This window comes from Pleurodeles waltl, chromosome 1_1 (assembly GCF_031143425.1).
Source record: "Pleurodeles waltl isolate 20211129_DDA chromosome 1_1, aPleWal1.hap1.20221129, whole genome shotgun sequence".
NCBI lineage: Eukaryota > Metazoa > Chordata > Amphibia > Caudata > Salamandridae > Pleurodeles > Pleurodeles waltl.
Genome location: NC_090436.1, coordinates 313,381,491 through 313,407,836, shown reverse-complemented (window position 1 = coordinate 313,407,836; position 26,346 = coordinate 313,381,491). Strand labels below are relative to the sequence as shown.

The 26,346-nt window shown below is 44.5% G+C and overlaps 1 protein-coding gene across 1 annotated transcript in view; it reads right to left on the bottom strand.

The window, feature by feature from the left end:
- Positions 1 to 26,346, bottom strand: part of MAP3K1 (mitogen-activated protein kinase kinase kinase 1) — a 416,577-nt gene that overhangs the window by 91,186 nt on the left and 299,045 nt on the right. Inside the window, exons 17-18 of the mRNA XM_069222317.1 lie at positions 22,040 to 22,171; positions 19,889 to 20,031 (exon numbers count right to left, since the gene is read on the bottom strand). Coding sequence (XP_069078418.1) covers positions 19,889 to 20,031; positions 22,040 to 22,171 — 275 coding nt within the window. The remainder of the gene's footprint in view (positions 1 to 19,888; positions 20,032 to 22,039; positions 22,172 to 26,346) is intronic.

Sequence of the window (26,346 nt, the reverse complement as noted above, 5' to 3'; positions counted from 1 at the left end):
AAGAGAAGGCTAGATTGGACTTTTGTAAGTGTAGTAAATAACTTACAATGTTTTGTGTGGAGGCGTTTAATGGCATAATTTGATTAGCCTGGCAGTAGCAGACAAACCTTTTCCATTTGTTAGCGTAACAATGTCTTGTGGGTTTTCTTTCTTGTTTAATGAACTCCATACACTCTTTGGAAAGGTTTAAATATCCAAATTCTAAGACTTCAGGAGCCAGATTGCTAGGTTGAGCGATGCTGGATTCGGGTGTCTGAGCTGTTGGTTGTGTTGTGTTAACAGATCTGGTCTGTTTGGTAGTTTGATATGGGGTACCACAGATAGGTCCAACAGTATGGTGTACCAGGGTTGGCGTGCCCACGTTGGTGCTATAAGCATTAGTTTGAGTTTGTTTTGACTCAGTTTGTTGACCAGATAAGGAATGAGCGGTAGAAGGGGAAAAGCGTAAGCAAATATCCCTGACTAGCTGATCCATAGAGCATTGACCTTGGACTGAGGGTGTGGGTATCTGGACATGACGTTTTGGCATTTTGCGTTTTCTTTTGTTGCAAACAGATCTATGTTTGGTGTCCCTCAGCGGTGGAAGTGATGTAGAATCTGGGGATATATCTCCCACTCGTACGTTTGCAGGTGATCCCGACTGAGATTGTCGGCTAACTGATTGTGAATGCCTGGTATATATTGTGCTATTAGGTAAATATTGTTGTGAATTGCCCAATGCCAAATTTTGTGTGCTAAGAGACACAGCTGTGACGAGTGTGTCCCCCCCTGTTTGTTTAGATAATACATTGTTGTCATATTGTCTGTTTTGACAAGAATGTGTTTGTGGGCTAGAAGGGGTTGAAAGGCTTTAGGTGCTAGAAAGACTGCTAACAGTTCTAAGTGATTTATGTGGAGTTGTTTTTGCTGATTGTCCCACTGACCTTGTATGCTGTGATTGTGGAGGTGTGCTCCCCACCCAATCATGGATGCGTCTGTTGTGATAATGGCGTGAGGCACTGGGTCTTGAAAAGGCCGCCCCTTGTTTAAATTTACAGGGTTCCACCATTGAAGCGAAGAGTGTGTTTGGTGGTCTATCAACACTAGATCTTGGAGTTGACCCTGTGCCTGCGTCCATTGTTTTGCTAGGCACTGTTGTAAGGGCCACATGTTTAGCCTTGCGTTTGGGACAATAGCTATGCATGAGGACATCATGCCTAGTAGTTTCATCACAAACCTGACCGTGTAGTGTTGGTTTGGTTGCATGCTTGATTTTATATTTTGAAACGACTGAACTCTTTGTGGACTTGGAGTGGCAGTTGCTCTGTGTGTGTCGAGTGTTGCTCCCAAGTATTGTATTTGGGATGGTTGTAAACAAGATTTTTGGTAATTTATAGAAAACCCTAGTTTGTGGAGAGTATCTATTATGTATGAATGTGACATTGTCGTTGAGTGTTGGCTTTTATTAGCCAATCGTCTAGATATGGGAATACGTGCATGTGATGTCTCCTTATACGAGCTGCTACTACAGCTAGGCATTTTGTAAATACCCTGGGGGCTGTTATTCCGAACTGCAACACCTTGAATTGGTAATGTTTGCCTTGTATTACAAACCTGAGGTATTTCCTGTGAGATGGATGGATGGGTATGTGAAAATACGCATCCTTGAGATCCAGTGTTGTCATGTATTCCCCTTGTTTTAGTAAGGGGACTATGGGGGTTATTCTAACTTTGGAGGAGGTGTTAATCCGTCCCAAAAGGGACAGAAAAGTGACGGATTTACCACCAGCCGTATTACGAGTCCATTATATCCTATGGAACTCGTAATACGGCTGGTGGTATATCCGTCACTTTTGGGACGGATTAACACTCCTCCAAAGTTAGAATAACCCCCAATATCCTGAAGTGTTACCATGTGGAAATGATCTGATTTGATGAAGAGATTCAGTGTTCTGAGATCTAAGATAGGCCTTAACGTTTTGTCTTTTTTTGGAATAAGGAAATACAGGGAGTAAACGCCTGTTCCTTTCTGGTGATAGGGTACTAGCTCTATGGCTTGTTTTGCTAGCAGTGCTTGGACCTCTATTTGTAATAGGTCTAAGTGTTGTTGAGACATTTTGTGCGGTTTTGGGGGGAATGTTGTGAACTCTATCCAGTAACCATGTTGGATAATTGATAGGACCCATGTGTCTGTGGTAATGTGTGTCCAATTGTGGTTGTATTTGGTTAATCTCCCCCCTAAGGCTTGGCTTGGAAGGATGGAATTTCCCTCTTCCTCTTGGCAACTGTCCTCTGTAGGAACCACAAAACCCCCCTCTCTGGTACTAAGACTGGTAGGTGGGTTTTGTTTGGGAGGTGGATGGTTCTGATGGCTGTTGTCTAAACTCTCCCCTAAACTGTGGTTTTCTAAATGTCCCTCTGTATTGTGAGGAGTAGAGCACGCCTGTGGCTTTGGCCGTGTCCGTGACTTTTTTCATTTTTTCGATAGCGGTATCTACATCCGGCCCGAATAGCTGATGTTGATTAAATGGCATATTCAATACTGCCTGTTGTATCTCTGGTTTAAAACCAGAACTTTGCAGCCATGCATGCCTTCTAATTGTTACTGCTGTATTGACAGTATGTGCCGCTGTATCAGCAGAGTCTAGGGCAGACCGGATTTGGTGGTTTGATATGGCCCGTCCTTCTTCGACCACTTGTTGGGCACGTTTTTGGTGTTCTTTAGACAAGTGCTGGATGATGTCTTGCATCTTGCCCCAGTGCGCTCTGTCGTAGCGGGCAAGTAGGGCTTGTGAGTTGGCAATTCGCCACTGATTGGCTGCTTGTGATGCCACTCTTTTCCCTGCTGCGTCGAATTTTCGACATGCCTTATCAGGGGGTGGAGCATCTCCTGAAGATTGTGAATTTGCCCGTTCCCTTGCAGCCCCCACAACCACTGATTCCGGAGGGAGCTGTTGAGTAATAAACGCTGGGTCTGACGGGGGCGGTTTTGTAAGTGGAGCAAATAGCATACAATATCCTGTACGGATGCCTTAAGTGGATCAATGTTTTTGGGTTGACAGTAATACACAAAACGTTTCCATTTAGCTGCATAGCACACTGCCTAGTTGTAGGTTTATGTGCTTCCCTGAGAATGTCCATACATTCTGATGGAAGCTGTAGATATCCAAACTCTTATGATCTCAGGAGCCAAATCGCCAGATTCAGCATACTGGGATTGGGCTGTGATTTGACTTTTGTTTCGAGTCAAGAGGTCTGGTCAGTTAGGGATCTTGTGATGTGGTACTACAGATAGATCCAATAGTGGTGTGTACCTGACGTGTCCACGTGGGAGCTTTGAGTATCATAGTGAGGGAAGTGAGCAGATCTTGTTGACCAGAAACGGAATTAGAGGAAGAGGGGGGGGAAAGCGTATGCAAATATCCCTGACCAATTGATCCATAGAGCACTGCCCTTGGATCGAGATTGTGGGTACCTGGATGCAAAGTATGGGCATTTTGCGTTTTCGCTTGTTGCGAAAAGGTCTATGTTTGGTATTCCCCACATGTAAAAGTCATGTTGGATTACTTGTGGGTGAATCTCCCATTCGTGCATTTGTTGCTGCATCCTGCTTAAGAGGTCTGCTAGTTGGCTGTGTATCCTTGGAATGTACTCTGCTAGTTGGTGAATGTGATTGTGAATTGCCCACTTCCAAATCGCTTGTGCTAAAAGGGATGAGTGTGCCCCCTCCCCTCTTTTTGCAGATAATACATTGTTGTCATGTTGTCTGTCCTTATTAAGACTGTCTTGTGTGTAATCTGTGGTTGGAATGCTTTGATTGCTAAGAATACTGCTAGCAATTCCAAGTGGTTTATGTGGTAAGGCTTCTGGATTGAGTCCCATTCTCCCTGTATTGTAAGATTGTCGAGATGGGCTCCCCAACCTGTCATTGAAGCATCTGTGGTGATTATGGTCTGTGGCACAGGGTCTTGATATGGTCCCCCTTTAATAAGTTGGTGTGATTCCACCATTGCTGAGAGTTCTAAGTCTGGCGGTCCAATACTAGATTGTGAAGTTAACCCTGTGCCTGAGACCACTGCTGTGAGACACACTGTTGCAGGGGTCTCATGTTTACATGTGCATTCGGTACTACTGATATGCACGATGCCACAATTCCCAATAGTTTAATGATATATCTTACTGTGTAAGTTTGATTGTTTTGGAGTGGCAATATGAGAGTGAAGAAAGCTTGAATTATTTGTGGGTTTGGACAAGCTAATGCTGACAGTGTTCAGAATTGCTCACAGATATGCTTGTATTTGGGATGGCTGAAGGTAAGACTTCTGGTAATTGATCGTGAACCCCAGACTGTGTAGGGTATTAATTGTGTCTCATTGACAAGTTTGAATGGTGCTGGCTTTTATAAGCCAGACGTCTAGATAGGGAAAAACGTGTATGCACCGTTTTCTGAGATATGCTGAAACCACTGCTATGCATTTGGTAAATACTCTTGGTGCTGTTACTCCAAAGGGTAGCACTTTGAACTAGTAGTGCTTTCCTACTATTACAAACCTCAGGTACTTGCGGTGTGCTGGATGTATAGGAATATATAGATCTAATGCTGTCAGGAAGTCTTGTTTTTGTAACAAAGGGTTAACATCCTCAAGAGTGACCATGTGGAAATTCTCTGAAAGAATATATTGAGAGGTCTGAGATTGAGGATTGGTCTGAGAATGTCATCTTTTTTTGTTAGAGGAAGTATAGAGAATATACTCCTGTTCCTTGTTGATTGGTGGGTACCACCTCTATTGCACCTTTGAGTAGAAGAGATTCTACCTCTTGTTTTAACAGAACCATGTGTTTGGGAGGAAGCCTGTGTGAACAAGGGGGAATGTTTGGTCGAGTGGAGATGGGTTCTAGGCAATAACCATTGTGGATAATTGACAGTACCCATTGATCCGAAGTGATTTGTTGCCAATAACGGTGGAAATATTGCAGTGTTCCTCCCACAGAAGCTGTGTGCTGTGTGGGGATGGATAGAAAGTCACTGCTTTGATGAGGTGGAGGCATCTCTTGGCAGAGGATTTGCCTCTACTTCTGAAATTGTGTCATCTATAGGAACCCTTTAAAGATCCCCTGGAATAATATTGTTGTCCCTGTTTTTGTTGGGCCTCTGATGTTTGGGGTTTAAAACCTCTTCTGAATTGAGGCTTATGAAAAGTTCCCCCGAAAAAGGTGTTGTGTAAAGGGCACCAATTGCCTTTGCTGTATCGGAGTTCCTTTTACATTTTTCTGTATTTCAGGTTTGAAACCTGAGGACCTCAACCAAGTATGCCTTCTGATCATCACACTAGTATTAATTCTCCTAGCTGCGGTGTCAGCTGGGTCTAGTTCAGATCTAATCTGATTATTGGCAAAAGCTTGTCCTTCTGCCACTACCTGCTGTGCCCTTTTTTGATTTTCTGTAGGGAGATACTGAAGGAACTCCTGCATTTCGTCCCAATGGGCCCTGTCATACTTAGCTAAAAGAGCTTGGGAGTTGGCAATCCTGCACTGATTTGCAGCTTGAGTTGCCACTGTTGCCTGCTGCATCCAATTTGTGGCTTTATCAGTGGGAGAAGTATCCCCTGTGGACTGACTGTTCACCCTTTTCCTAGCTGCACTGACCATGATGGAAACAGGTGGAAATTGTTGTGATATGAAAATTGGGTCTGATGGAGCAGCTTTATAATTTTTATCCACCCTAGGTGTTAGTACCCTAGCCTTTGCCGGCTCTTTAAAAATGTCATCAGTGTGTTTTAACATGCCTGGTAACATTGGCAAACATTGGTACTGCTTATGTGTAGTGGAAAGGGTATTGAATAGAAAATCATCCTCTATGGGCTAAGAGAGCATCTGCACATTATGGTATGTGGCTGCTTTGACAACGACCGGATTATAGGCCGTAGTGTCTTCAGGTGGAGATGGCCTTGTGGGATACAGATCAGGGTCGTTAGATGGGATTGGATCTGAATAGCACATATCCCATGAATCCATATTATAAGGATTATCACCCATATAATCCCTGTGTGAGGAAACAGGAGATTGTGCCGAAAACTGTGTGGATGAAGGTGGTGGAGAAGTGGAAAGGAAAGGCCAATGTGGTGGAGAAGGCTAATGCCCTGTCTTTGGCTTCTCCTTGTGTTTAAATATTTTTTCCGGTGAAGGGCCAGGTTCAAAATTTTCTTGGAATGACAGTTTCCTTTTGGTTATAGGAGGAGGAGAGGCAATAATTTTCCCTGTATCCTTTTGGATCTGTATTTCCTTCTGCTGATGGTCCATGACCTCAAGAATAGGTCTAATGTCCGTTGACTCCCCTGAAGATGGAGCCTGTTTACTTCCCACAAATGAATGCTCCGAAAGCTTGGTGATAGACTGCTTTAAAACAGGCCAAAAATGTGGTTTCTGAAGCAGATGGAAGTTTTTTCAGCTCCGAAGAGGAGCTTGGATGTTTCAGCTCTGAGGTGGTATGTAGCCGTTTTGGTTCCAATGTGTTAGCTTCCATCTTGCGACTCGATCCCGAAACAGACGTGGCAGTCTATTTGGTGGAGTGCATTTTAGCCTTTTTCGACACCGAACCCGAGGGACTGTGGACAAGATGTAGTTTATGGGTCTGATCATGGCCGGCAAGCAGTGGTGGACCCAAGGCCTTCTGTGACTTTATAAATTGTTTTTACTGACGGGAAGGGTCTGGTGTACTCATGTTCTGTGCCACAGGAATAACTTGACTGTCCCCATTCGAGTCAGGGTCGGAGTTTACGAGTGCAGTTTGCACCTGTTCCTCACCAAAATGTGGGCGTTTGTTCTGTCGACTTCAATGCCATCTCCAGCAGTCTTGCTCTTCAATCCCGTAAAGTCTTCTTGGATCGGAAGGATCGGCACACCTCACAGGTTTCCTCTATATGATCTGGGAAGAGGCAGAGGTTACACACAGAGTGTTGGTCGGTGTAGGGGAACTTAGCGTGGCACAGAAGGAAAAAACTAAATGGAGTCCAATCCATGAGTCTGACGCAATAGGCCCAAGAAGGCCAGAGAAGGACACGGGCACCCAAAGGGTGTTTAGTCCATCCAGACGCTACAATCTGATCAAGTGTAGTGCAAAAACACTCGAAAGTGAAACCGATGTTAAAGGAAAAGATAGGGACGTTTAGATAGTGCTGAACCAAGATCTACCGGAGCGAGAGGGAACACGTACGAACCCGACGGCAGAAAGAAAACAATGTAACAAAGGACTCTATGCCCATGCGCACTATTACCGAGAGGAGGAGTCTCTCCATTTCAAGCCTCGAAAAAGCTTCTTCAAAGAAAAACAACTTGTAACACTCAGAGCCCAACAATAGATGGCGGACTATGCACAGCATGTGTCTCTGCAGCTACACATGCCATTGAAGACTAAAACACGTGGAATGTGAAACAGTGACCCCAACCAAGGTAAGTGTGGTAGTTAGCTAGGGGCAGTTAGAAACACCAGAGGTAGGGTATAGTTGGTGACCCCCAGCAACCAGGGATAAGGTAGTTAGCCACCCAAGTGTCCCATAGGCTAACACATAGTAGTGGTTGGAGTCTGTGAAATTCAGGACCCTTCCCAGTGGACCCCAAGGAAACCAGCAGGCGAGAGGATGGATAGAGAGTACCCCTACCCTAGCATATCCAGAAGACACCAGGGACCCGGATGCAGAGGAGAAGGGACTCTCTCTGAAGTCAGTGGATGCCTCGGATTGTCCAACAGCTGTCACAACCCGTTGATCAGGCCGATAGAACCCAGTGCCATATTCTGGGTATGGAGGACCTGCAAAGGAAGGGGACAGTGTCCAGCACTCGTGGATGTACATAGGTGGTGCAGGTGGCAATGCCCACCCTCCTGGAGGTGAAGTTCCTGCAAGTCGGAGGAAGAAGAAGAAGTCCAGCTGCGGGGTCTAGGGGCTGCAGGAGATCCCAGGAGTCACCTACAAGCTGTCCTTTGACAGTCACTGGATTGCAGGAAGTTCAGTGACCAGTCAGGTCACCAACAAGCCCTGGCATATGCAATCAGGAGCTGAAGGAGAGTTTGCAAAGTTTTGGTGACCGGCAAGGTCCAGGAAACTCCTCCCAGGAGGGGGAGTCAGAGCTGGCCCTCAGCACACAGGAAGGCAAACAGAAGTTGATAGAGCCCCTACGAGTGAACCCCAGGTGCTGGACAGAGTCAGAAGGAGGCCTTACCAGCACAACAAAACAGTCACATGTTGCAGGGGCTGCAGGACAGGGGCTGATCTTCATTTTGCAGAGTGCTGGAGGCCGGGGCTTCTCTGTGCCTGAAGATCTCCGAAGTCAATGAGTCTCGGCAAGTGCAAGAGCCTCTGTGCACAGGGTTTCCAGTCCAGTGGTAGCAGCAGGGGCCCACAGTCTCTCAAGATGGTTAGAAGACAAGCATGACCCAAAGGAGGCCACAGACTCATAACCTCTGTTGCAGGATCTTCAGATTTTTGTGGGCAGCAGACACCACCAGCCGCTCAATGTTGTGCTGAGGTGCCTGCGGATGCAGGGGAGTGACTCCTTCACTCCAAGGGAGATTCCTTCACGCTTCCAGGTGCAAGTAGAGTCCTTGTGACCCTGAAGGGTGCACAGCCTTGGATGTTGCAGAATTCGTGCAGGATCTGGAGAAACAAAGTTGCAATGGGAGCCTTCCCACCAGAAGCAGACTTGTTTGGTTCCAAAGAAGACCAGAAGCAGTTCCAGAGGCCAGGAGCTGAGATGTCTTGCAGAGTTTCTTGGAGAGTCTTGCTCACCGAATCTGAGGAGCCACGTACAGGAGAGTGCTTCAGTAACCCTAAAAAGGGGTTGGTCCGTCTCTGAAGTGACCCACCTATCAGAGGGGTCAGGGACATCATTATCCTGGCTTAACCAGTCAGATGCTCTAGAAGGGCCTCTGCCCATCTGGTTTCCAAGATGGCAGAATCAAGCTGTCACCTGGCAAAGCTCTATGCACCTCCTAGGGTAAGAGCTGGACAGAGGGGGTGGTCACTCCCCTATCCTTTGTGTAGTTTTGCACCCGAGCGGGACCCTGTGGTTCCTGAACTGGAGTAAACTGGATTATGCAAGAAGAGCACCAAATATGCCCTTCAAAGCAGTCTGGTGGTGTTCTGAGGCCACTCCATGCCAACCCTTAGACACCTAATACACAGGGCGAGGTGGTCACCCCTCTCCCTTGCTGAAAATCCTTTATTCTGCTTTTCCAGCCTGAGCTTGGTCATCAGCAGGAGGGCAGAACAGTGTCTGGGGTCAACAGTAGTGTGGGCTGGCAGCTCGACCTCATAAGGCTGCACAGGCAGAACTGGGGGATCCTCTAAGGAACCACCATAGTACATGGTACCATGGCACTAACACCAGAATCAGCATAATTGCATGATTCCAACATGTTTGAAGCCAAACGTGCCTAGGTTTGAAGAGGCTATTATGTAGTTAGACCACTCATGTTGACCAGTGTCCACAACATACTCTAAGATTACTTCCTTGCACTTAGAGACTAGAAATTGACCTTGTCTCTGTAGGGGCACCCTGCTCATGCAGGGGTACCCTCACACTTAGGGATATGCATCCTGCTCTTGGGCTGAAGGGCTTACCAGAAGGGTGACACCTCCCAAGTGCAGTGACCAGGTTGGTGGGTGAAAGGGTGCATGCACCATTTCTCACAGGCTGCAATGGCAGGCCTGCAGACACAGCTTCCATGGGTGGCACAATACATGCTGCAGTCCATGGGGGACCCCTGGTGTACCAATGCCCTGGGTACCTAGGTACCATATATCCGAGACTTACATGGGTGCACCCTATGACAATTGTGGGTTACTAGCAACCGAATTTAGGGGAGAGAGCCCTGGCACTGGGGTCCTGGTTAGCAGGATCCCAGTGCCTTATAGTCCAAAACATACTAACACCAAGTAAAAAAGTGGGGGGGGGGGGGGTGTTGGTACTACAACCAGAGCCCAGCTTACTACACAAAGCCTAAATATTTTACTTGTTTCAACTAGTTTTTATAGTTCACAAATTTAGTATGTGTTACTTTGTTTTTCTTGCATTTTGTTATTTTGTATTAGTTGGTATCTCATAAATCTGCTGAACTCAGATGAATCGGTTTTTGAGAACCTACAAATTGTTGGTATGAAATACAGACTTCTGCTTATCTTGGAATTATTCCTTATTAATTGTTAGCATAATGTAAATTTCTATAATGAAAGATTTAGTAACGTATAAGGATTGTGGTAACCTATTACCAGTGCTTAATGTGTGACAGGTGGTACCATGGCTTACAGTTTGGACCAGGGTCTTATTTTTCCACCAACAGGTGCTGGCTCAGCCAGAACGAGGAGCAGAAGAGGGAGGACGAGAAAGACTGGCAACAGTAAGACAAAGTGCAAGACAAACAGGAAGCTTAGCATGATGAAAAGAAGCGCATGAGGTAGAGGCTGCCGTGGTACTAAGCAACCCAGCCATTCTGTTTTTTAAAAATTATTTGTACTTTTACTTCCCAACTAAGCACTGCCTATAATGAGTGTCCTAGCGACATTATCAGCCCATAATTCATTACTTTAAAACAGTTCCTGATTGCCAACCCTCACCATGAATACATTTCTATAAAAACATTCTAAACATATTTTTTTTTAACTACCTCTCTAAAATAGAGAACAATTCTGATTTTATTAATGCAAATCGGGCTTGCACCATCCAAAAATGGTGACCATCGAGAAACATTTTAGTTCATTTTATGCTCAGTAACTATTTGTGCATTCCCTTTCAAGACCAGCTGATGAGCTACAGCGATAACCTAAACACTCACGTGACCTTTCTTCATTGTACAGTTCTCCACTGGGTTATAATTGTTAGGTATCTACTTTACACCAGAGAAAAATGTAATTTTCAACTACTGCAGAAGGAATTTAGCTTCTTTAATATCCAAGCTCAAAGGTATCGTCAAACATTCTTGGCTAGATAATACTTCTGCCTGTGAATGCAATTTTTTTTTTAAGAGTAATTATTTAACAACTAAATACAACACAACTCTCTATGTTTTTGATAAACTCAAAGTAGTATACAAACTACCATAAAAAGCAATACGGGTAAAAAGGTTTTGTTAACTATCTATAAGAACAAACACGTTAACCCGGTTAGCCTATTGTGCAATTAAGTGTGGTGTTAGTGAAGATTAATTAATTCTGACAGCTAAGTAGGACAAAAGCTCGTATGGCTGTACTGGGGATGTGGGACTGTCAATTATAAATTAAACAACAACACATATGATGCAGAACTAAGATTACAAGCAATTATTCCATCATGGGATCTTCATTAGCATTCATTAACGGAACAGAGTTCCAAGTTCATTACCCTTGACAGGAAGTGGGAAAACCAGGAATTTAAGAAACCTGATCTGAACAATGTAAGATCAGTTACTCTGAAATACCCGACTCACTTGTGCCTTTTTTAAATTAATATTTTTATTAGGCTGTAACAATTCTCTTATATCTCAACCATATTCAAACATAACTCACACCTAGTGGAATGAGATTGACATTTATAAGCCACTTTCTTCCATTATACAGCTGTGTTTGGCACTATTCATACACTAAGTCATTCTGGCTCCTCACTCAAGCAAATTTTACTTCTTCAGCCTTAAATCACCCATTTTTCTTTTCTTCACTGTTATGGAGTCACAAATCTACAAAACAGTGTCTGGTAATGGCATATACTGATCTATATTACAGGTACTCCACAAATTTCACTAACTAGAAGATTCCTCCTTAGAGGAATAGTACATGCCCTACCAGGCTTGAAATTAGCTGTAGATCTGCACTTGAAGTCAGTGTTGGTCTTCTCACATTATGGCCCCATGCCTAATTCTATCCATAGTGATATGAACTGGAAAGGGCAAATACGTTCTCCCTTCCAAGCAGGCTTCAGGGATTAAAGAAAACTAGCACTGTTGACCAGGTTTTTAGTTTTCTTCTCCTTTATTGGAAAAGAGAGCTCATCTGCAAGGGTCACTTATATGTGGCTTTTGCTGCTGCAAAGTCTGCTTTTGACCTCGTCCCCAGGCAAAAGCTTTGGCGAGTGCTATGACAAATGGTAATACCCCCAATATACTACCAATCATTCTCCAGCTTTACAAGGCTAACTATGCTACAATTTGTTGGGGAGAGCATAGGATCAGCTTATGAGCCCAATCCCTGTCAGGAAGGAAGTTCGGCAGGGACTCTTGCTTCTACCTTGTTTTCCCATTATTTGAATGAGGTAATGCACTTTCTTTAAACTTTTTCTGCCATTGATCCATCCATGCCAATGCAACAGTTTCCACTTTACTCTTTGCAGATGACACCTTGCTTGTGTCCCAAACACCAAAAAGGCTCCAGACACTTATCTCGCTTTGAAGAGTTTTGCTCAATACAAGGCATTGAGGTTAATGCAACTAAGACAAAATGTTGTCGATCAGCATAACCCTTTCAAAGGGAAAGTGTTTATGGATGGATAGGAGCTTGAACGAGTGGATGTATTTGAGTATTTGGGTATAAAATTATCAGCTAGCATTCCATGTAAACACCACATAGACAAAGCATCCATCAAACTCAAATAGCAGGCACCTTTTTGAAGAAACATCACGCCTCTTATAGTAAACCTATTACGCACCCACTGCAGATTCATGATTCAATAGCTGTGGATGCAGAGCTTTATGGCACAGAACTCTGGGGTTTTTGTAATATTTCTGATATGACCAAAACTGAACATAAGTTCAAAAGAAGTTTGGTCTCTCTCTCTCTCTCCCCTAGTACACCTTTTTATCTGCTTGACCCTGAAATGCGTATGAAGTTAACTGCTGATAAAGCTAGGCTCAGATGAGTTTTCTTTTGGTGGAGACTTAGTGGCACTACTGAACTAGCCAACTATGTGGAGGCCTTCCATAACACACTTAGGCTAGACAGATTCCACAAAATTGACTGGTGTGAGAATAATAAAAAGGTCCCGTTTGCTTTGGGCCTGTGGAGGTTAGGGGAGCCCATGGATTTTGAGTAATTTCTGTCCAAAGAACAAATTAGGAAACTATACTGGCATTGGGTGGCCTATAGAATACCCAAAATAGCAACAGAGGGACACTTTCTATAGACTTTGACCTATTTCAGCCAAGCCCACTGTACGAGCAACACATATCCAGTTAAGGATAGATTCTCTAACACATAAGGCATTCACTGCCAAGCAGAAAACCCAAGTAGGGTCTTCAATGATTTGTCGGAGTTGTAAAAACTATATAGAAATTTTAGCTCATGTTTTGTTTGTTTGTTAGGCATACTCATACAGACTGGATTCCTCTACCATGCCTATGGGTGGCACCACTGGACTCCGTGGTGGCTTCAGCATGCTCCAAGAAGCGACAGCATAGCTGTGTATAGATGCCATACCTCACAGTGACGCCAGTTAACATCAAAGTACTCGGTGCCCTTAGACGAAGAGCATCCATAAAGATCTCTAACTAAAACAGTGTGCTTTAATCTAACTCGGAAACATATTAAACAGAAGTCTACCCTAAAAAATAGGAAGAATGTTGGCCGGTAAGGAATCTGTGGTTAGACAGTCTCTACTACAAAAAAAAAAAAAAAATTAAGCCATCCCTGGTCAAAGTAGCAGTGGCAGATTTTGATCTGCTGAAGTGATACGTAAGGCCCACAGTAGGCTCCTTCTTGGTCAAGACAAAGCACATGTTTATACAGAAACAATCCATTTGGATAGGGTCTGTTTCTGGACTACCTTTCCCTTCTTCACACCAAAGAACAGCACAAATGGTGGGTCCTCCACTCAGTGCTCTGTAGTAGTATGTGGAAAAAGCTAAGTGCCCTCTTGGTGCCCAAACAATGAAGTCTCTTCCTTTTCAGATGGATGAGGTGGAGAGAAGGACACCAGGAGCATGATAGAGCCCCCTATATGGAAAGGCAACACGAACTGGTAAAAAATACAATGCCGGGATCTGAAGCAATAGTTGGTCTGGAAAGAAGTGATATTTAGTGGCTTGTTCTGACAGCTCCTGTAGACAACGGACTTGTGTGACGACGTAATAGCAATGAAAATGTAGAGACATTCTTAAGAATCAAAAGTCTCATTAAACAGTTGTGCATAGGATTAAAAGCTGTAACAATTCATGTAAGCCCTTTCCACAAAAAAAAAAAAAAAAAGAAGAAAAACAAAAGCATCACAGCTGTTGCTTTAAATAGGCAGGACCGATTAAGCATACATAGAAAGGGCTGACAATCTTTGACACTGCAGACTTGACAAAAAGAAGTATATCAGACAGCTTAACCTGCAAATCATCAACCTGAGATTCCTCACACCAGGATGCAACCCTCACCCATGGTTAGAGTAAATGGACAAATAGACTGTCACTATTGGCTCCGTTCAATCTCCATGCATGGAGGTGTAGGTTGTGGAGATTCAGATGAAGAACCCTGCCCAGCTGCTGGGACAGGGGTAGATTACACAGAGGGCTAGTGCTCAGGTTCTAAAGATTGGTCTCTACTTACCTTGGTAACTCGGGGAAGTATGGCCAAAGGTGGAAACACATAGAAGAGACCTAAGAGGCACAGAAGGCAGATGTGTCTCCCTGTGAGCCTCGAGGTGAAAATTCCAGAGAGCAAAATGCTCAGTGTGCATTCGCAGCAGCAGCGAAAAGATCTATCCAAAGCATGCCTCACAGGGTGACAACGCCTTGAGCTACCTCTGGGTACAGACACCACATGTGGTCAGCTAGATGGCATCTGCGGAGCTCATCCAACCTGATGTTCGGAGATCCTAATAGATTGCGGACAGCGAGATCCCAAAGATGTGCTTTGTACATTTGGCATATCTTTGACAATCTAGGCAAATGTCTTCTGAAGCGCCTTGGGGAGAGTGAGCAAGATCTTGCTCAGCAAATCCCAGGGGGAGTGGGTATAGTAAGCAGACCACATTAAAGAAATGTAAGGCCAGACTGGAGGATGAAAATAGCCTCTTGCCAAGTGAATCATGCACTTAGTTTCTTGATCAAGTGGAGCAGTGGGGAAACACTCATGTTTACCCTTGTAGGATGAAGCATGCATCACAAGACTTTACAGTGAAGAATGTAGAAATAAATCATGTCTGTGGAGCGGTTTATCAGCAACACTTAGCAAGGAGGCTTTGCATATGACAACCAGGGAACCTATCAAGGCTTTACTGAAAGTAAGCCAAGGCTCAGATGATGGTCAAATTGCAAAATTTCAGTAGATTTTGCCAAGTTTCAGCAGTAGACAACTGCAGCTATACATCCTTTGCTTAGAAAGCAAAGAAAGCACTTTCTTCCTCGGTACAGGGCCCCACTGCAGCAACTAGTTTTGTTTTGGGTGAGGTATGAAGACCACTGACATCCTGGAGGTCTTATTAAAATCCATCACAGAGGGGTCAAAATGTCAGCCTCTTCCTCATCATCGCAATGAGTGTCATGAATCTACTGTACATCTGAGTCAGAGCCAAATAAAGCCCTGAGGCACTTAATACGCCAGCACTGACTCAAAGAAGGGAGTGTTAATCAAGACCCCAGTGTCTGTGCTCTCTCCTCTACATTTGGTTACTGGTAAGCCTTTTACACCCATAATTGACATACTGGTGCACCTATGTAAGTCCCTATTATATGGTACTTAGGTACCTGGGGCATTGGTGCACCAAGGGTCCCCCACGGGCGGCAGCATGTATGGTGCCACCCATGGGAGCCCATGCAACCTGTGTCTGCAGGCCTGCCATTGCAGCCTGCATGAAACAGTGCACACACCATTAACCACAGATATAAAGCTTGCCTTATATCCGGGTCAACGCACTTAGATACTGTAAGTCAACCCTCCGGTAAGCCCTTCAGCCCAAGGGCAGGGTGCATGGCCCTAAGTGTGAGGGTACCCCTGCATGAGCAGGGTGCCCCTATGGACCCAAGGCCAATTCCTAGACTCTGTAAGTGCAGGGAAGCCATCCTAAGATATGTAGTGGACAATGGTCAACACTAGTGGTCCAACTATATATTGGCTTCTCCGAACCTAGGCATGTTTGTTATCAAACATGTTGGGATCGTGCAACTACATCCATTCCAGTGTTCGCTGCATGATGCCATGTACTCCGGGGGTTCCTTAGAAGATTTCCCCCAGTTCTGCCTGTGCAGCCTTATGGGGTCCAGCTGCCAGGCAACGCTGCTGCTGACCTCAGACTCTGTTCGGCCCTCGTGCACAGGCCGGAGAGGCAGAACAAAGGATCTCACACAAGGGAGAGGTGCAACCACGTCCCCCTGTGTATTAGGTGTCTAAGGGCTGAGCTGGGCTGGCCTCTGAGCACCACCAGACTGCTTTGAAGGGCACATTTAGTGACCTCTTGGCATAATACAGTTTGCACCAGATCAGGAACCCCCGGATCCCGCTCTGGCACAAAACTAAACAAAGGATAGGGGGAGTGACCACCCCCCTGTCCAGCTCCTCCCCTAGGGAGGTGCATACAGCTCTGCCACGTGGTCACTTGATTCTGCTATCTTGGAAACAAGATGGGCAGAGGCCCTGGGAGCATCTGACTGGTTAGGCAAGGATGATAACGTCCCTGACCCCCTCTAATAGGTGAGTCACTTCTGAGAGTGACCAACCAACCCCCTTTTAGGGTTACTTAAGGGCTCAACAGTGGGTGGGCCCTCAGATTCATCGAGCAAGACTCTCTAAGGTGCTCTCTGCAAGACATCTTCTGTTCCTGAGCTCTGGAATTGCTGCTGGTCTGGAACCGAAACATGTCTGCTTCTGGTGGGAAGGCTCCCATCGCAACATTGTTTCTCCTGATCCTGCACGAATTCTACAACATCTAAGGCTGTGCATCCTCCAAGGTAACAAGGACTCTACTTGCACCTGGAAGCAGGAAGGAATCTCCCTTAGAGTGAAGGATTCACACCCCTGCATCCACAGGCACCTTAAGACAACTTCGACCGGCGGCTGGTGGGGTCTGCTGTTCTACGAACATTAAAAGGCTCTGCTTCACAGGTGGTGAGTCTGTGGCTTCCTATGGGTCCTGCTGGTCTTGTGACCAACTTGGGAGACTATGGGCCCCTGCTCCTGCCACTGGACTGGAACCCCTTTGCACCTCGACTGTGGCACTTGCCAAGGCTTGTTGACTCTTCCTCTAGGAGATCTTCAGGCGCCAAGAAGCTCCAGCACTCTGCAACTCAAAGATCAGCCCCTGTCCTGCAACTCCTGCGACGTGGGACTTCTGTTTTGTGGTGCTGGTGAGGACTCCTTGTGACCCCGTGTGTCCATTGCCTGTGGGCCACTCGTGAGGGCTCTAACGACTTCTGCTGGCCTTCCTGCGTGCTGAGGGCCAGCCCTGACTTCCCATCAAGGGTAGAGTCTCCTGGACCTTGCTGGTCCCCAAAACTCTGCAAATACCTCTTCAGCTCCTGCTTGCATTTGCCAGTGCTTGTTGATGACCTGGCTGGTCACAGACCCTCCTGCAACCTGGCAACCATCAAGGGACAGCTCGTAGGTGACTCCTGGACCCCAGCAGCTGGACTTCTTCCTCCACCGACTTGCAGGAACTTCACCTCTAGGAGGGTGGGCATTTCCAGTTGACCACCTGGGCACCTCCAAAGGAGCTGGACTCTGTCCCCTTCCTTTTCATGCGCTCCATGTCTAGAATCCTTCCCTGGGTTCCACTGGCCTGGTCCACAAGTCGTGACAGCAGCGGGACAATCCGAGGCATCCACTGACTTCAGAGAGTCTCTTCTCCCCTCTGCATCCAGGTCCCCTGGTGCAGGTACTCCTGACTTCTGGGTATCCTCGGGTGGGGGCACTTCCAATCTTCCTCTTGCCTGCTGGTTTCCTCAAGGGCCACTGGGAAGGTCCTGAATACCACAAACTCCAACCACTACTCCCAGTATTAGCCTATAGGACGATTAGGTGGGTAACTACCTTGCACCTGGTTGCTGGGGACACTTACGTACTTACCTCTGGTGTTTTCATCTACCCCAAGCCCTAGCTAACTACCACACTTACCTTGGTTGGGTTCCCTATTTCACATTCCACTTTCTTAGTATATGGTTTGGTCCCTCCTTAGGGCCCTGTATATTTTATGCTATTTTTGTTGGCTATTTTGTGTATGTATTGAGTGCAGATATCCCCAAAGGGAGATGTACCAATGCTAGTCTAGTAGTAGTGCTGTAATAGAGAAGCCTTTATTTGCCTGGACTCAGTATAGGGTGCTGCACCATAGGTGTACACTATAAACTGAGCCAGCCTCCTACATCACTGACAAAGCTCAGGAGCAGAACCTGTGATACACGTAGAAGGGCTCAAGAAAAAAAGGAACTGCACAGTGTTAGCACCTATACATGGCTCAACTTCTGGAGGTGCAATGAAGCGGTCATTGGGTCCGATGCACCACCTACCAACGTGCTGAATCAATTGCTGGAAATGCTCTGCATCCAGTTTGGCACTTGGGGGATTTCAAAAGGTAAGGCAACTCCTGTTTGAAGCATCCATTAAAAACTGTTGATGCCTTAGAACCACATTTTGCACAGATTAACATTTTGTGCAGATTCTACATGCATAGCTAGATGCCTTTCTGATGGGGCTGTGAATCACACTGATGGGCGACGGTTATCAAGAACACAAGAAATAATAAGAGGAATGCTAGAAAATAGTCTAAGCATTGGCAATTTCTTTCATAAATCAGCCCAGGTCTTGGTTCAGGTGGAGGAGTCCAGACCAAACTACCAAGCCAGCTCCTCTCTTAACCGGAACACAAGCACCCCAAGACAAGTTCTGGCCTACTTTAGCTTCTTCAGTCAGGTACAGTTTGGTTCCAGTGGCACAGCACGCACAGGCTAAAGTTTTCACCATAAAATCTACTTATTCTAAAGTAGTAGCTTTTGACTTGAAGGTGAACATATTGAGATTATTTTCAAAGGATATTGCGTACATGTCTTACATTGAGGATAAACTGCCCCCCTCCCCCCATTTTTAACCTTCGTGTCAAACTGTGATTACACTTCTTTCCCACAATTTTATAGCTGCCTTTCTATGAACGCTAGCAGACGCGGCCTAATACTGGGAGCTTTTTATATGAATTGAAGGTCCAAGGTCAGACTAGAGTATCAATGATCTGCCTATACATCTTTGCAGCTACGAAAAATCTCTGCACACTTTCTCTCATCATGTTGTCATGTGGAAGTAGCTGTTTGTCAAGGGCAGTGGTGGCACATGGTCACAGTGGGTCACAGATAAATAGACTCCCACAGAACTGTATTAATCCACCAGAGGCTTGAGCACACGTGTATCATCAGTCAAAAATGTATTCCTCTAATCTATACTAAAGTGTCAATACTGATGGAGATAGCATGGAATCTGTGGCTCCAATGTTATTGTACATACCTTCTTCACTTTCTGTGCAATCTGAAACACTATGTGTAGATGAAGCAAAAGCCTGATTAATGAAGGACTAACTTCTGAACGTCGAAATCAACTAAGTACCTAACAAGATCCTGAGGAAGTCTTGTACCAATAAAAGAAAAGGGAAAGAAATACAACTGAAAAATGTAAAATCATTAAAAAATATATTAAAATGGTGCAATAATAACTAGTGCTTCAAGTTCCTCATTCTGTTCTGGAGGATACAGAGAGCAGCTTTGCACCCACCATTCTACATGTCATGTTATTTACTTACAGTGGGATGCCCTCAATATGTGAAGAAAATCAAACAATAGCAAAGGGTTTCAAAGCTAATAGATCACAGTGAAATAGAAGTTCTGTAATAATAGTACACAGTGTAAGGGTTCAAGTATGCTGTTCATTGCATTCACCAAGATAATGCTGGTGGTGGTAATTGCCATCAAACGGAAATAAACTGATTGTACCTCTGGTGCCATAAACGCAATAGTCCCCAGCAACTGTCCTTGAAACTCTCCAGCACCAGTTCCCTTTGATGCTAGTCTTGCAGCCGCTCCAAAATCAGCAATCCGTAGCCTGTGACCAGTGCTGTCAATGAGGAGATTTGCACCTGGCAAAAACAGTAACACTAGATGAACCTCTGTATTTCTTTCAGTTATCTACATTTCATTAATTAGATGCTCTGTATACACAGGACTCTAAGCGTTTTGCTGTTCTACTATTTTGCATAGTGAACATGTAGATACGGTTACTAGTTTACTCTAGGTGACCTGGGACCCCATTCTACAAGCTTGGGCTTTCCTTTAACAAACTTCTTGGAGCTGTAGTCCTAGTTTATTTCCAGTGAACCATTTAAGACTAACAGGTGGAAACACTGATTTGTAAAAGAAAACCTAAGTACTAGGCATGGTAGATTTAATAATATGGAGTCCTCTAGTAATATTAGAGACAAACGTGGTTTACTGCAGAAGGCAAGAAGGTTGGTGTACTAAGTGGACTGCTACAAACTTAATCTACAACAACATATAACTTACGAAGAACACTCAAAGTGGTCAAACCAGACTACTATGCAAATCCAAATTTGTAGCACTATTACAGGTAAACGCCAGGCAGTCTTTTTAGTACAAAATCTATAAATAAAAATTTGGAAAATAACCATGAAATAGTGGTTTACAAAAGCTTTAATGAGTGCTCCAGGAGATGGAGAAACACAAGAAAGGGCAATCATAGCTTAATGTACAACTAGTAAAGATGCAATTTCAAGCTGCTCTTACAGAACTACAATGTAGTCATGAAGAGAAAAGAAGATTAAAGGTCTTATTGAGGTGCAACAGGGTGGGGCTTTTCAGTACTTAAAAGGTGTGTCATTTTACCTTTATGTAATTTGGATATTTCCAGCATGAGATTGAAAAATCACAGATCTTCAAGAGGATTTATGAGGTGCCTTTAACTGCATCCTTATTATTATCCTCAGTAGACTGAAGAACACAGAATTTCTGAGGACCGAAAGCAAAGACTATTTACACACCCATCAGGTCAACAAAACCTCCTTTCCACAACCTTGGGTTGTGGGATGAAACGAGGGAAAATACAGATGGTTTTGGAAATGTAGGTAGTGTCAATCCCCGTGTTTCTCAATTTAAGGAAGTAACTGGGTTCATCTCAAAACACGACTAAATGGACAGAACCGTAGAGCATTACACAAAAAACAGAGCCCCAATTACAGACAACCATGAGTTTTATTAAGGAAGTAATCTTATCGAACCAGCAGATAGTGGGGAGAAACTAGTGCATGGAGTACAGGATAATACAACATTAGCCAAAGCAGAACATGCACAGCAATGTTGTCAATTCTGCAATTCGTTCAGCAAGTACAGAGGCTGGCACAGAATCTACATTATAATAATCTAATCCACACATGGCCATAACCACCGCTTCTTGAACTATGAGGAAAAGATAACACAGGAACAATTGTTTTCTAGGTACCCTAGTGATAAAAACCTTTATCCTCCAACCTTACACTTGAGCAGAAACAGAAAAAGAGAAATGTTTGTCCATCACTGTGCTCCAATTCTTCACCTGTGCTGCAAACCTGGGCAGATGTCTAAATCGTAAGGGCTTAGTATCTGATCCCCACTATCTTAACCTGAAATGTTGGTAGGCTCACTATTACAAACATTCGTCCATAGTAATGCGCTGCAGATCAAATGGAAGTGGAAAAAACATTTAAGAATGTTCACTCTGGTAGGATGCAACCTGAAAATCAGTTGCATATTGTATGCACAAAGTTAAACAGTTGTATACGTTTGGCCAAGAGCAACAATCCGATGATACCCCCAGTGGTATATTTCAATTTTAAAAAAGTATTAAAAAAACAAAATATGACCTAACCCCCCCATTTGTCTTTAAGCTGTTGTATCAAATAGAACATGTTCACTAATGGTGTTGTATTAGTGTAGTCAAAAGCTACTGAACAGACCACACATGGAATCCAATTTTAAAACAGCAAACTGCCACAAATGGATTTCAAGAGTAATCTGTAAAGACAATCTCCAACTGACAAATTCTTTCTGAACAATATTAGCACTGTATAATATAAATATATTGAGCAGATTTACCTTTGATGTCTCTATGAATAATTTGGTTCTCGTGGAGATATGAAAGACCACGCAGTAGTTGTTCAGTGTAGTTAATTATCACCGATTCTTTAAAAGCTCCATATTTACTGAGTAAATGTGCGACTGATCCACCTGAAAATGTGACAATAAATTCATTTGTACTTAACTCACTTTCAACAGTGCATACAGAGATAGTTCTAGACAAATGGAAAAAACAATCTACGTGTCAAAATTAGACCTAATAACGTGTCATTGTAGTATAGTATTCTTCAAGTAAAATGTACTGAAAGGTAATGGAAAGCACCCAAAGCAGAATTGTGAATAAGAAGTTACGGAAGCTAAGCAAAACAGTTTCTGGTGTTTACTCTATATGCTAAGAATATACTCAGATGCCACACTGGATCAAACCTTTTCCAGCAATTGCTCCCGCGTACCAGTAGGTAGAGTCATCAAACTCCATAGCAGCATCACACCACAGGGCACTATATTGGAGCCACCTTGGATTGACTTGTTTTCTTTTAAATGCTTTTGAGTCCTCAGGTGCAAATTGACCATGACAGATGGTAAACATGACAGTGTGCAAATCCTAACTTGGGACTTTTTTCAGAAACATAAAGCCTATTTCACAGAAATGAGGAGGGAGGAGCAATGAGGAATCTGAAGGAAGAAAGAATGTTACTGAAGTTAAAGTAGCTTGGTCTGATGGATACTTCTAACGGTAGATTCCTCACACAAAAGGGGGATGGTATGAGGGGCGAGATTCATATGAGGAAATCCCTAAGAACCGATCAAGCAAAATGGCCCTCCCTGCAGGCCTGATGGTCAAGGCAGTAATGCCTGGGGAAGGTGTGGACATATACCAATGCAGCAGCCTGGTAGTGTCCAGTACCAGAAAACCTCTCACCAACACCACAGTGACAGCCTTGGCTCCGAAGTAGTGAGCCTGATGGCTCTTAGGCTGTTGCTCCTTGATCAGGGCATAACAAATTTAAGACCATTCAATTCCTTTCTTAGCAATAGCAAATCCAAACAAAACACTAAGGGCACTCTTTGAATCCAGCCAACGAACCCCTTACTCTTACTTAGTGGGGTGTTGTGAAGAGAAGAATGTAGAGTGTGTGATGGACTGTCTCACAAAGGGTGATATTACCTTTGTTAGAAATGCGACCATAGTCCAAAGCACCAATTTGTTCAGAAAAGTACTGACAGCACCTGTAGCTTGCAGAGACCGAGGGCACAAATAATGTTAATGAGGAAAACAGCTTTAATAGCCAACATCCTCAGGGAACAGCTGTGCACAGTCTCAAAAGGTGAGCATATCATGAATGTGAGGACCAAGTTAGGTCCCACCGTGGCAATGAGAAAGGCTGAAGAAAGAAACATTTGAGGCCTTTCAAAACAGACATGACAACTGGTAACTTAAACAATGTTGATAACGTTAACACAGAAAGGCGGAAAGGGCAGACAAATAACCTTTACAGGTGCTGCAGCGAAGCCCTACTAGGCCAACAAGAGAGCATTACATTTGCCTTGGTTTCTACCATGAGAAACTGAACTGCAGTTCTGTGGACTACTGCAGCAACAGAGATACACTCTGTACAGAGACATCCTGTGGGAGCTCAACTCTGACTCCCATTTGACATATCAAGGCAAATACTGTTTTGTAAATCAAAACATCCGTGAATTAATGTATTGAGGAAGGTGTGAATTATTCACATTCCTGAATGCATCTATATCACAAGAAATGTTTTGAAGACCCTGGACAGCATTTAAATCTGATCCAAATAAAGTCTCTAGACTCCAGTAGTACTGGCGATGAGGTAATGGTGTGTCTTGGGCCAAAGTCAATTCCAGGTCTTAAACAGACATCTGGGTTTGTTCTGGAGTTGGCACAGCTGGAGTGAAGGCCAGCATTGGAGTAGCTGCAACTGACACGGCCTTGGTGTGGGGTGGAAAAGCTGGCATCAGATGGGGCCAAACAAAAGCATGAGGGCTAGGTGCTGCCAAGTGAGGCCCCCACTATCAGTAGTCTGACTGGAGGCCCTGTCAGATCCAGGGGGACGAATGCTTTCCAGAGGAACCCAGATTCATCCAGGAGAAGTGCAGGATTTTGACCACCTATATCTGCTGCTGGAAACGCTGGAGTCAGGATCAGCCTTAGGATAGCCTGAGTGGGTCGAGTCAGATCCTACTTGTGCAGACTGCATGACTTCTATTTGGTACTGGAGTAAGGGGGGTTTGAGAAACATTTCCTTTTGACTTCTTATACCTATGGCAAGACTTAACTTTCAACTCTGTCTCTAACTCAGAGGACTGTGAGTTGGACCTGGAGTGGGATCAGCCCCACTAAGTAAACTATCATCCTAGCACACTGTCCAAAAATATTTGGGCTGAGTAAGACACAGACAAAATTTAAGAGAGTGCAACCCCAGATCTGCATCAAATGGTGCAGGAAAAAAAACATACTTTGTCAGCATCTGGAGGTAACACTGACAGAGCTTGGTGCTATCACTTTTAGATAGGTGTGAAGCCACCACGAAGTCAAGATGGCACCATGTAGTGAAGCTTGGGAGCAATCTCTGGAAACATTTGGGATCCAGTCTTGTGTTTGGGGACATTCAAAAGGGAAGGCATCTTTATAAGTATACATCAGAACAGCAGAATGAAAAAGTTGTACTTTTCTTTTGCTATTTTTTCTGGTGGCTACTTTAGCTACCTGTAAATTTTGTAAATGTTGAATTATACCAGCATCGGACTCGATATGAGAACTTGAAGCCAGTAGGTGGCACTGGCTCCTGTGGGGGCACGCCGTGATGTCAGGCCCATTACAGAAGCCACATAGCACCCACACTGGTACATCAGTTTATGTCAAGTCTTTCATGCCTTCAGTGTGAACTGATGGAGCAACAGCGATCAGATACAGTGGAGTGCAAAACACAAATTGCATAACCTTGTATTAGAAGTAGAGGTGGATCTGTGAGAAATCAGCAGGGGCGACTGACTGAAAAGAACTGTGTTCCTGGTAACCTATGATGTCTGCTTGATCTCCTTCCCCCAGCAACAAAAGAACTGGGATGGCTGTTGGAGAGGTGCAGGAGGCTGGTCTGGTTTTTACAGTCCTGAATCGCACGACTTGGATTCATGCCCTAAGCCCAGACACCAGAGGCACACCTTGTGAGGGTCCATCACTAATAGTTGTTTCAGACAGTCACAGCACAATTTGAACTCTGGTTTTCGGTGGGGCATTGTTTCCTAGCACAGTAGAAAAAGAATGTGAATCGACATAAAAAGGAAGAGGATCTCTGGATCCATGTTAGAAGGTGTGGAAAGAAAGGAACCAATATCGAAACGCAAGGGTGGCACTTATATGTGGCTATGCTCTGGGGTGGAATAAGGCCGATTCGGAACAGCCCACCATCACCAAGCGGTGTGCGAGAGCATCGCTGAGGAAACATCTGGATCTTCGGGCATATTCTACAAGTGAGGAACCTGTGGTCAGAAGTATCCAAGAGAAAATAGCATTTGACAAATGTTTAAAGAGCTCAAGTCTTCACCCTAAAGATCTCTGATGGAAACACCTCTCAAGAGAAGACGACAATGACTTGGTCCTGGTTGAGTGGACCTTTATTGCCCAAGGAAGTTCATTTTTGACAAAGGCACAGCACATTTTAATGTAAATGATGATCCAGTGGGACAAGGTCCACTTCTGAAACACTTTGTCCTTCCTAGTGTGACAAAGAGCTGGTCATCTAATGTGATGTATTCCAATGGTCAGTATAAAAACTAACCACTGATCTAGGATCGAGGCGATGGACACTCCTTCATGTGATGGGAAAGGGGATAGAAAGACAGAAAGGTGATGGACTGGTTCTAGGGAAAGGGAGTAACCATCCTGGGGAGGAAAGCAACTCTGGTTTGCTACACCATTTTGTCGGGGAGAAAAAAAGATGTGAACGGCGGATAGACACTCAGCGCTTGAAGCTGACTCACCTGCCTCCTTGAAGTAATGGCAATGAAAAAGAATGGCTTTATAGTCAACAAATATAATTGATAACTGTGGAGGGGATCAAACCGAGCCCCCATCCAAAAAAGTGAGAACAAGATTTAGTTTTCTCCTTGAGGAACCTCACCTCAACAAGGGACCTAAACAAGGGAAGGTAGGAGGGTGGTCTGGGAGATAAAGGAACGCTGAACAAACCTTGACAGTGCCCACCACACACCCTCTCTACACCCTCTCTGAGCAAAAGAGTATGCAAACCGGAGTACTTCTAACAGTCAGGACTGCAAGGGATTTTCCTCAGAACTCA